The 12296-nt window shown below is 43.2% G+C and overlaps 1 protein-coding gene across 1 annotated transcript in view; it reads right to left on the bottom strand.

The window, feature by feature from the left end:
• Window positions 1-8802: 8802 nt before the first annotated feature.
• LOC148540773 (dimethylaniline monooxygenase [N-oxide-forming] 2-like) overlaps window positions 8803-12296 on the bottom strand; it is a 53474-nt gene continuing 49980 nt past the window's right edge. Inside the window, exon 7 of the mRNA XM_088481709.1 lies at window positions 8803-11306. Within this exon, the coding sequence (XP_088337835.1) occupies window positions 10940-11306 (367 nt within the window). The 3' untranslated portion in view covers window positions 8803-10939. The remainder of the gene's footprint in view (window positions 11307-12296) is intronic.

Here is a 12296-nt window from a genome sequence, read left to right as displayed (position 1 = left end):
ATGGCAGGTCCAAGCAAGCGTGCAGTGGTATGTTAAATCCAATGCGACCTACCTGTCCCTACCTTAATCTGTGGCTTCTAGTGCTGGCAGCGTGTTGAATCGCCTGCACTGCACAGGAAGCTGCACGAAGTGTAAGTGGGGTAGCGGTGGTTGTGAGCAGCGGCACAGGATGACGTCAGCAAGTCAGGAAGATCGTCAAGTTGTAGTCCAGTAATGCTACACTATTCTTCCTCCACACTGTTTTGTTTGATGATGCGAGTGGAAGGATGGGAGGTTTGGGCCTTAGTGGATACTGGGCCTGATTCAGAGCCAGACGCTCTGACCAGAGCGCTCGCTCTGAATCAGGGCCCTCCTCCATGAAAATGGAGGAGGGCCCATTGGAACGCCTCCGTCTGGCAGGCACGCCCTCCAAAGGGGGGCGTGCTGTCAATCAACAGCACGTCGCGCCCCGGGTCTCGCGCATGCGCACGACAGAGCTCCCTCTGTCGTGCGCATGTGCAGTGGGGAACATCGACCCGCTTGCGAGCGTACTGCTGCTCGCGAGCGGGTCTGAATGACCCCCACTGACAGCAAATTAGCCATCATCTCTGCCAAACTGGTTCCACCTGGGGCTGATCAGGTGCTACCCCTGGTAAAGATTATATGTGTACATGGGGATGTAGAGGAATGCCCCCAAGTGTACCTGCCAACAGCTATCAAAGGATGATCCCTGAAGGTGGTGTCCCAGGAGCCAAGCTCTGCTGTTTCATAAAAGTCTGGTGGCTGTATGCCCTCCTTGGCCAGTGAGCAGCCGGAGGGCATTGAGACTTAAGACACAGTGGATTCCCATTGGCAAGGAAATGTCCTTGCAGGACTTTGGCCAGGATCAACAGAAAGATGGGAACTTGATAAATGCATTTGAAAATGTTGTAGATGAATATGGTAGAGTAATCACGGCATTATCAGCAGAAGGTGTACCTTAATTTGTATTGAACAATGATTTGTTATATCGTGTAACATATTTGCAAGGTAAGAGAGTAGACCAATTGTTGGTTCCCCAGAAACACAAGCAGTTGGTATTGAGGGTGGCTCATACACACCTGTGGGGTGGCCATTTGGGGGAGGAGAAAACTCACCAGCGTATTCAGCTAAGATTCTTCTGGCCCGGCATTCATGCAGCAGTAAAAAAGTATTTTCAGGAATGTCCAGTGTGTCAGAAGACAGCACCCCTGCCAGGGTTTCGGGCACCCTTGGTTCCCCTCCCTTTCCGAACCTTTTGAGAGAATTTGTATGGATCCGATAGGGCCGGTTAAAAAATTGCTTGTGGGCATCAATACATATTAGTGGTGGTAGATATGCCACAAGGTACCCGGAGGTCATCCCGCTACGTAACATGAAATCTAGCACTATTGCCCGGGAGTTATTGATGCTATATACCCGCTTGGGAATACCAAAGGAGGTCTTAACAGACCAAGGTACCCCTTTTGTCTCTAAACTAATGAAAGATATGTGCCGACTGTTAAAGGTGGATAGAATTACTACCTCAGTTTACCACCCGCAAACAGATGGGCTCGTTGAACACTTTAACCAGACCCTTAAACATATGATAAAAGGGCGGTGTCAGAGGAAAAGTGAAATGGGACTTACTCCTACCCAATTTAATGTTTGCAGTGCGAGAGGTACCCCAATCCTCTATGAAGTACCCCAATCCTCTACAAGATTTAGTCCCTTTGAACTCCTGTATGGGAGGCAACCTAGAGGGATTTTAGATCTGTTGAAAGAAGGGTGGGAACAACGGTCATGTCAAGAGCCTAACATCATTCAGTTTGTGACCCAATTGTATGGCCGTTTAAGGCAAATTGCGCCACTCGTGAACAAGCACATGGATAGGACACAAAAGTGGCAAAACATCGATATGACGTGACTGCAGTTAATCTGTCTTTTAAACCGGGAGACAAGGTACTGGTTCTGGTACCCACCACTGAAAGCAAAATGTATGCCCAGTGGCGAGGCCCTTATGAAGTTATAGAGGCCTCGCCACTGTTATTTATAAGGTTCGACAGGAGGGTAGAAGGAAAGAAGTGTAGATCTACCATATAAACCTGTTAAAACTCTGGAAAGAGAGCGCTGGTCAGCCCTCTTTGATTGCCAAGAAAACCCCGGAATGTCAGGTACCCATTAAAGTTACCCTTATTCCCTGCCAGAAACAGGAGGCGGTAAGTTTAGTAGCACGGCACCAAGATGTGTTCTCTGCCATTCCAGAAAAAACCCAAATTATCCAGCATGATATAGTTACTCCTCCCTGGGTGGTAATAAAACAGAGGCAATACTATATACCCGAGGCAAAGCAGGCAGCGGTTATACAGGAAGTAGAGGAGATGCTGCGCCTAGGGGTCATAGAGGAATCAAATAGCGAATGGTATAATCCCATAGTTTTAGTGCCTAAGCCATCAGCTTTAAGCTTCTGCAATGATTTTTGCAAATTGAATAAAGTGTCACAGTTTGATTCCTATCCGATGCCCCAGGTGGACGAGCTGGTGGAGAATTTAGCAAACAGCCAGTATCTCACCACCCTAGATTTGACAAAAGGATATTGACAGATTCCTTCAAATGAAACTGCTAAGGCCAAAACAACCTTCTCTATCCCAGAAGGTTTGTTTCAGTATAAAATGCTTCTGTTTGGTTTGCATGGGGCTCCGGCAACCTTCCAGAGGTCTATGAACAGGTTGGTGCAGCCTCACAAGGAATATGCAGCTGCATATCTAGATGACATAGTCATCTTTAGCCCCTGACTGGGAGTCACACACACCTACCAAGAGTAGAAGCAGTGTTGCAATCTTTACGGGCACATGGGTTTACTGCTAATCCTGAAAAGTGTGCCACTGGAATGGTGGAGGCAAAATATTTGGGATATATTGCAGGCAGAGGGCAGGTAAAACATCAGCCCAGTAAGGTGGAGGTGGTCCTCACATGGCCTAAACCCAAATGGAAATCCCAGCTCAGAACTTTCCTTAGGCTAGTGGGTTACTACCGCAGATTCATTTGTGATTTTGCCACTAGGGCAGCACCATTAACAGAGTGTCTTAAAAAAACAGTCCCCAGACAAAATAGTATGGTCTAGAGCAGCAAAAGCTGCATGGCGGGATTTAAGGCGCGCCTTGTGTGCAGAACCTGTTCTGAAGGCTCCTAACTTTAAAAGTTTATATTGCAGACAGATGCCTCAGGTACAGTATTGGGGGCAGTCCTTTCCCAAGTGGTAGAAGGGGGAAGAGAAACCCATCCTCTACCTTAGCCGGAAATTGCTGCCCAGGGAGAGCAAGTACTCAAAGGTGGAGCGAGAGTGCTTGGCAGTTAAGTGGGCAGTAGACTCGTTAAAATATTATTTGTTGGGGCGGCAGTTTGTGTTGGTTACAGATCATGCCCCTTTACAGTGGATGCACACGAACAAAGTAGTGAATGCTCATGTAACTCGTTGGTTTTTGTCTTTGCAGCCATTTAAGTTTGTGCTGCAGCATCATCCAGGTAAACAGCGCCTCAATGCTTATGCCCTTTCCAGAAAGTTTGATGGGCCTGATCCTCCTAGCAACCCTATGGTGAAGCTAGAGAATCTAGAAGGCAGCTGACTTGACACCTGTGTGAGGCTGGTTTAAGAATTGCAGAGACACTGGGGAAACTGCTGCTTGGAAAACTGTGTAACATCTTGCCTGTGAAACTGACATATCCTGTGTACCTGCCTGTGGTGAGCAATAAAGCTACTGATGGATTTTACCTGGTCTATGTGATTCTTGTCAGTATATATATATATATATATATATATATAGACCAGCGGTCATAGTGTAGTATGTACCAAAACCAGCTTTTGGATGTTAGATTAATATTAGGTGCAATGATGAATTTAAAATCGTGATTGTCTACATGTGTAGCCACTTGGGGGTAATAAAAGTCCTTCTCTTAGGGCACTAAGTACAGTGTCAGAGTTAGATAAACAGCATAACAGTCAAATGTAAGTCACCCAACTTCCAGGAAAGGAGATACTGTATTCATTTACTGCAGATCCTCTTGGAATCCATGTGTCACGCTGGGAGGCGTTTTTCTGGAAGCTGAGGCCTGAGGCTGCGGGAGGAAACGTAGGTGAGGGGCCTGAATGTACGACCTCCGCATCCACGGGTCTTGGTCGTTGGCGAGACCTAGTCAAAGGTGCGGAATCTAACTCACGAGATGGTGTTCGCCAGTGACCCCACCAATCGGTATATGGGCTTGAGCTGCACCTCGTAAGCAGGTCGCGGTCCTTTGACTAGGTGACCAAAGCCTGCGGGAAAAAAGGAGAGATGAACACTCGTGGCCCAAAGGGCCGGTGCCAGTAAGGGGCACGTAGGGACACTGTACTTGAGGTACAAGGAAGTGTGCACTGCGGACACACTCTACCGGGTTGCCGGTCAGAAAGAGTGCACCACGATGCAATACTGTAACACATAGGTAGGGACCACAGAGTCCAGTAATGAGGTGGGTAGTGGCACCGGAGCCAGCCAGAGATTACAACGCTGGAGAGGTGGGTACGTATAACTACACTCAGACAGTGATGGTAAAGCACTGGTGAAATGGATAGTATACTGCACACAGGTGACGGTGGTAATGCACTGGTGTAATGGAGGTATACTGCACACAGGTGAGGTGGTAACACACTGACAATATAGCTGCACACAGGCTGAGGTGGTAAAGCACTGGTGAGATGGATGATATAGCTGCACACAGGCTGAGGTGGTAAAGCACTGGTGAGATGAATGATATAGCTGCACACAGGCTGAGGTGGTAAAGCACTGGTGAGATAAACGATATAGCTGTACACAGGAATAGATCACTGGAAGCAAGGGAACCTGGAAGGAGAGACCACTAGTAACACTAGCAGCGACAATGGTTGTTCAGGCAACTACCTGATACACAGGAGCCAGAAATATACCCCTGGAAGCCCACTGATTGGTCCACAGCATCAGCTGACCGGCCAGACTGTCAGGGGAGGAAAGGCAGTCAGAGCAGGAAGTGTCATGGCGGCGCCCATGACAGGGACTCCGATCTCAGCACCTCCCATGTCGCCGCACGAGCCGCCCGACTGCCCGGGAAGTCAGAGGAAGTCGGCGGGACGGTAAGGGACTGCCAATCCCCGGCTGAACTCTGACACCATGGGAGTTTCCAATTAGGCAGAACTCCTTCATAAGATAGTGGTGACTTTACATGAAGAACAGGAACATCCAATGCATTTAGTTTGAACCAAACTTCCTCAGGGATTAAGATCTTGTCCCACTAGTGGTGCTTACTTAGGTCTAGACATACAATAGAGGTATCATACACCAAATTTTTGTTAACAGTCAAAATGGGATGCGGTCATAATACCGACAGTTGGGATGCCGACACTTTGAATGCCGACGCTGAAATCCCTGTCAGAATCCAGGCACCGGCATCCCGACAATAAGTGTTAGGGGTTAGGGTTAGGCACTAGGGGAGGTTTAAGGTTAGGCACAAGTATGGTAGGGTTAGCATAGGAACTAGGGGGGAGGGTTAGGTTTAGGCACTAGGGATAGGTTAGGTTTAGCGTGCAGTGAGGGAAGGGTAGCGTTAGGATACTGACCAAGAGGGGTCAGGGGAAGAAAGATTCTATGTTGCCCCCCCAACATAAAATCATTCCAACATCTCTGTTGGGAACAGTCATTCTGTCATTCTGGTAAAGACTGTAATAGAACTTTATTCTTAATGGTCACAATCAAATAAACTATTGCTTGGGCATATCTGTTTTATTCCACCAGAACAGACTTTTTTAGTTAAAAAATATTTCATATTTTAGCAAATGTCCCTTTAAGATGTGACTGCAATATCCAGCACCATACATGTAACAGATCTATCAATGACAGCCAAGCATGCCAGAGACATGGGCAGATATAAGTTTTATACCAAGGTATTAGAACAAAGATCCAGCTTTTATCTGTATGATAAGTGAGTAAGTGTGTCTGTCCGTCTGTCTGTTTGTCTTTTATGCACAGCCAGAGTTTTGGACCTAGGTCCACCAAATTTGGCAGGGTGGTGTAGTTTGACCAGTATTAGGTTTTTGCATATGTTTGAACTTTGTCAGGGCTACACACTGTCACACAATCCCTAAAAATTGTGAAACTCTGAAATGTGAAAGCTACAAAAGTATCCTTTTAACCTCACAGGCTGAGCAAGTGTCAAACTTTATGACTCATGCAAGTTCATATTAAATTTAGAGTTAGTCCTTTTAAAAGTGACCATATATATATTAGTCAGCCCTCTGTTTTTGCAAGCACGGACGTAACAAGAACTTTGTGGGCTACATAGCAAAATCTTAAAAGGACCCCCAAAAGGTAAAAAAAACATACATTTGCCCCCACACAGGGCTCATTCATGTTATGCCACATAGAGCCCATTCAGATTATGCCACAAAGTAGTACCCCTTATACACATTATTGCCATTCAGTAGTAGTGCCCCTTATACATTATGCCACACAATAATGCCCCTAACACTACACAGTAATGCCCCTTACACATTATACTACACAGTAATGGATTTTATAGATTATGCCACATAGTAGTAGTGCCCCATATAACACATTATTCCACACAATAGTAGTGCCCCTTACACATTATGCGACACAGTAATGGCCCTTATAACATTATGCCACACAGTAATGCCCCTTACACATTATGCCCCCTCAGCAACTCACCTCCTGATTGGCTGCTGTCCTGTGAACTCTAATTGCCTCACGACCAGTGGCATTGTCTCTCCATGCATGCCTGCTGGTGCGCCAGCTATAATCAGCTAGCGGGCCAGCACCAAATCAACACCACTGACACCCAGGTCCCCCTCGGTGGCCCTGACTGGACAGGCCCACCTTGGGTGAATGACTGGGTGCAGGGGGAGTGGTGGGCCACAGAGACAGCTCGGGTACCATAGCAACCGCACCCCTCACAACCACGGTAGTTACGCCACTGTTTGCATGCATGTTAGCAAACTGGGGTCCTTTTCAGGATCAATGGAATGGGGTTATAGGCAAGGACAATGTAGACAAATAAAGTCTATGCAGGTGTACATCAGAGTCCAGTCTTCAACAAGGGCAATGCCAGGTATCTCAGCTAGTAGAATATGAGCAAGAAAATGCAATCCTGATAGAAACTGTAGAATTCAGACTACTGTACTAAAGATAAGAACATTGCTTATGTACTGTTGTGCCTAAATGACAGAACGTTAAAATATGGAGGTAATTTGAGAAGCTCATAAGCAAATGAAACATATTACAAAATGCATGTGATCTTATGCAATAAGAGAGTTTGCCACTGGATTTTAAAAGGTTGGTTTTGGACAAACATTACTACAAAAAACATACAACAAAATAAGCAAAATTACATTACACAAATATTTTTTTAAACTACCCATGTACATTTTCTTTTCTGTTTTGATTTAAAATACAAAATGTGCAAATCTATTGACCAGTTTCATATTACTGTAATTCACAATATGGTTAGAAAAGAACTGTTCTCCTATTTCATTTTGGAATTTGCAGTGTTTATTGTACTGAAATGTTCACAAAGCAAAATCAAATCCCACTTCAGTATGTCTACACAAACATATAATTCTAAAGGTCATTAGTCTCGCAGAGCTGAATAATATAATTATATTTTATATTCATTCAGGAATAGTTTATTATATTCAGAGAAAAGTACCACAAGGAACATTGGCCCTCATTCAGAGCCGTACGCTCTGAGCAGAGCGCACGCTCTGAATGAGGGCCGGGCTCCATTTTCATGGAGCGTCCTCCTGGACGCTCGTATAGCTGTGGGTCACCACCCACAGGCTATACGAGCGTGCATTTTGATGGCCGCGATGGTCGAGACCATCGCGACCATCGAAATTGCGAGCCGGAGCCTGCGGTTGAGGTTTTCAACCGCAAGCTCCGGAGTGATTTTGGCTCTATCAGAGCCAAAATCACTCCCACTGACATCACTAGTGATGTCAGTGGGCCGGCTTCTGACGGGAGGCGTTCCCGTGGGAACGCCCCCGTCAGGGAGGCACGCCCCCGGCACGCCCACCAAAGGGGGCGTGCTGTCAATCAACATTGACAGCACGCCCCCTTTGATCGGACACAACGAGCGAAGGACTTTCCTTCGCTCGTCGCGTCTGGCGCATGCGCACGACGGAGCTCCCTCCGTCGTGCGCATGCTCAGTGCATAACATCGACCCACTTGCGAGCGGACAGCCGCTCGCGAGTGGGTCTGAATCAGGCCCATTGTCATCCCCCCATACTATATTACATTTGCACAGGTTATTTTTTTTTTTTTTGCAAGATGCAAAAAATTGAGAGAAACTTTTTTGGGGGGGCACACTTAAGTCTATGTATATATATTATAGTGCTTTTGGTGTATGGGTTATATGTTTTAAAATACATAACTTTATTAAATCATATTTCTAAAATAAAGGTGGGAAGAATTAATCCCTAAGTGAGTAAACAGAAGTGTTCCTCACTGTGTTTACAACATATAGACAAATACAAAAATATATATTTTTTAAATATAAAGATAGTTGGTTAATCTGAAAGTAAGTTATTAATACCTATTATTACAGTGGTGATATATCTGCAGATTAACAATAATCATTACAAGAAATCGGTAATTACCAACTCTCTCTCTCTCTCTATATATATGTATATATATTTAAAAAAAAATGTTTTTGTATGTGTCTATATGTTGTAAACACAGTGATGAACACTTCTGTGTACTCACTTATAGGGATTAAATCTTCCCACCTTTATTTTAGAAATACTGTATGACACAATAACATTTTGAAATTTAAAACATAACCTATACGCCTAAAACACTATTATATATATATATGTATATACATAGACTCAAATGTGGGGCACCCCAAGTGTAGGTCACACATGCGCACTAGTGTCCGAAAGGAGCAGTGAAGCCGCTCGCAGGAACACCTGATTTTCGGGTCAGCTGTCTCCGCACCGGAGCAATAAAGAATTGCTCCGGCCTCCGCGGCGAGTTACAATGTTAACTATTGGGGTCAGTTCAGACCCCTATAATAACATCATGAATAGATCCCAAAGTATTGCTTAGTATAGGTTCTGGATATTACCAGGACACTAATGAATAACTACTTGAATAATTGTTATAAGAGCTATCTTGTGCAGGACTCTCTCCACTTTTGCGTTATATATTACATTTGGCACTTTTGAGTGTTTGAGTGCTTTTTGTCATATTGAACAAATTATGCCTATAAATTACAAATGAGCCTTTGGTTTTACTCAGTTTTGTTTGGATCTCAAAAGCGGCATCTTATTGGTTATCCAGCTCTCAGGTGTTTTGGATAGCCGATAAGATAAATCTGAACTTGGGCTAATTTGGCAAACAGAATCAAAACCGAACTGCTCACCTCTACTAGAAATACAGTATGTTCTACTGCAAAAGTGCAACTGGAAAGTGTAGGGGGAAGGCAGGGCTAGTTGCTACAGAGACAAGTTGTTACAATGAATCTAAAACCATAGCCACGTCACACCGCGGCTCGTGAGACTGGAAAAGTTTAAACATGTTACCATCAGTGCTCAGTGAAACGACACTAATGCCGACATGTTTATGTAATAGGTACCTAAAGTAACTCGTTTTTCTTGTCCAAAGTAATATTTTTCACTTAGATTTGAAGTCGTATCTTGGCTGGACTGTTAAAAGTAAAGGTTTATCCATCATTTTGCTAGAATCACAGACCATTAGTATATTTATAATCATTGCTATAATCGTGAATTGAAGCACAGAAATTGATCTATGGCCATCTTGGTTATCTGACGTCACTTGGGGCAAGTTGTTACAAAAAACTTCGAGTTCTGAAGATGAGTGTTTCTGTATAATGTTGCTAAGAGTTACAATGTGTTGAAACCTGGCCAGGAGTGGGACCAGTGTATTGCATGTAAAGGGTGGCCTCATATTCCTTGCGTAAGAGGTGATGCAGTAGCATTTACTTGCACTAATTGCGAATCAGAAGTCAGCAGTGAAGACGGTGAGTGATGTCTGTCATTGTCATCAGACTATATACCAAATACATACCTAATGTGATTTTGTGATAAACGTACAAAGTTTCCTAATGAACACTTTTTATATTAAGATTTTGTATAGATTATTTTATCAGTAATAACTTACTCCACATCGGGGGCAGATTGTTACAATTTTGTTCTGAAAAACATGTTTTTCATTGTTATTAATAATTATTGGATGTAACTTACACCCATTATAAATAGACAAAAGAATGTTGTTTTGGTTGTAATTTTTTCTGTTTGATTGTGATTAAATATCTTTGAGATATTTTAATTTCTGTATTTTTGTAACAACTAGCCCCGCCTTCCCCTACCATTCTTTTTATCATTTATGGGGACGTTACTTGATCTACAGACGATTAGAGGAAATGGAGAACTCTAATCCTTTTGTGGAAGAATAAAATAAACTGTGCTCCCAAAGCTCCTGTAAATGTGTGCTTGCACTTCCATTTTGATTTAAAATAGTTATATTCTTCCACTTCAGTGTAAACACCTACAGTAAGTGCTCAATCTGCATTTGGCAAGATACGCCCTCAATCCACTCAACTGCCCCCCCTGGTTAGTGCAAACTTTTGAAATCTTCAGCCACTACCATCTCTGCCTGCAAATCCAACCACCTGTATCACTGGAACCAATGGAACAATAGCAGGTGTGTTTTTATCATTTAAAAGTTTCTATAGTGTGTTTTGCATTTTTGTTTGTAAACTAATATTATTATTATCTTAATTTTCCCCCCTAATTTTGTTTATAATTATTAGTTCAATTTAGTTCTGTAATTCTAAAACTAAGAAAAATAACATCTAAAGTAATCTTAAAGATGCTATTTCTTCAGTTGAATCCATGTAAATCATACACATCAAGGCTCATATTAATGTTTTCAATGTGACACAATAGAAAGTTAGCAAAATTGCTGCCACCAATCCACAGAGGCTAATTATTTTTTTCAACCTTGGTCTAGAGTCTGTAGATTTGCAAACAACACGAGTCCTGGCTGGGCTTAGTGTTCGGCTCCACTGGGTCAGGATTGCTTTTCTGGCTCCGCTCCATTTGCCAGGACCTGTTAGACGATACTGGTATGGTGTGCATGGGCCAAAAAATACATTCCAGGCTAGTCTAGGATCTGTACGTATCAGATGTAGGATGTTGGGGCGAATTCCAATCTCCACAGCAACTTCATCCATGTACTCAATAAAGTATATTTGCAGAGTCTGGCTTCTGCCCTTTCCAAAACTGTTGAGAAGGGAAATATATTGTTCACAATGATAATAATACAACTGTCTCTTAAAAGAATAAATAATCTTGGCTCATATTCAATCTCTCCTGCTCGCGCACATAGACGTTAATGTCATGCATTTAAAAGTAAAATATAAAGCCTTTTAATGCTTATAGTATAAAACAAATAATCGAAACAAATTGACCGGTACATGCATACTTTCTACTAACCATTCATTCTGTGACAGGTGTCAACGTTGTCACCATAATATAATAAAATTTTATGTGAGCACCCAAACAGTACATGCTGCAATAAGTCTTTGAGAGTGAACTTTGAAGCCCTGTTAAAATGAAGACCAGGTACAAGCTTTGTCTATGGTTTTATGGGCGCATTCAAGCTCTTTTTGAGTAAACTAACCTGCTATTTCAAATTCATCTTCTTTTGTTACTATTACTGAAACATTATTTTTATATACACCTTGCTTCTTTGGTTATTTAACAAGATTCCCTAGCAAAATCACAATATACAGTATTTTCATTAATAAACTCCATGCCAAAAATAGAGAGGTAGAGAATTTGAGAATTGCAGTAGATCCCAAAAGCATCAGACTTCATCTGGAGCTGGTACAGCCAGGTCATTGGGGCTGCCATCTTGCTCAGAGTCAGCTGATCTCAGCTCCTCCAATCCTGGTCCGGATCTCCAGAACATGACTTCTGTGTCCAATCCACAGCCAGGGCTTTCTATATAAGTCTCTTTATGGCCATTACACATTGCCAGTACAACTTCTGATGACTCCTGCCTGTTGTTCCTAACTGCAGATTCCAGAGTTAGGCTCCACAGTATGTCTTCCATACACTGCTGTTATAGTTCAGTATTAGCACATACAGTACTGCTGCTTTCTGCATCCTTTTCTGTGTTTCCAACAGCCCCTGGGTTGTCTATATTACATCTGTCCTATCTATCCACTATAATGCAGTCCTGTTGCAGCTTGTAGTTGTTTATTATGA

The sequence above is a fragment of the Taudactylus pleione genome, unplaced genomic scaffold (assembly GCF_031769625.1).
Source record: "Taudactylus pleione unplaced genomic scaffold, aTauple2 ptg000017l, whole genome shotgun sequence".
NCBI lineage: Eukaryota > Metazoa > Chordata > Amphibia > Anura > Myobatrachidae > Taudactylus > Taudactylus pleione.
The sequence above is the reverse complement of the archived record's forward strand: the minus strand, read 5'-3'. Positions and strand labels throughout refer to the sequence as shown.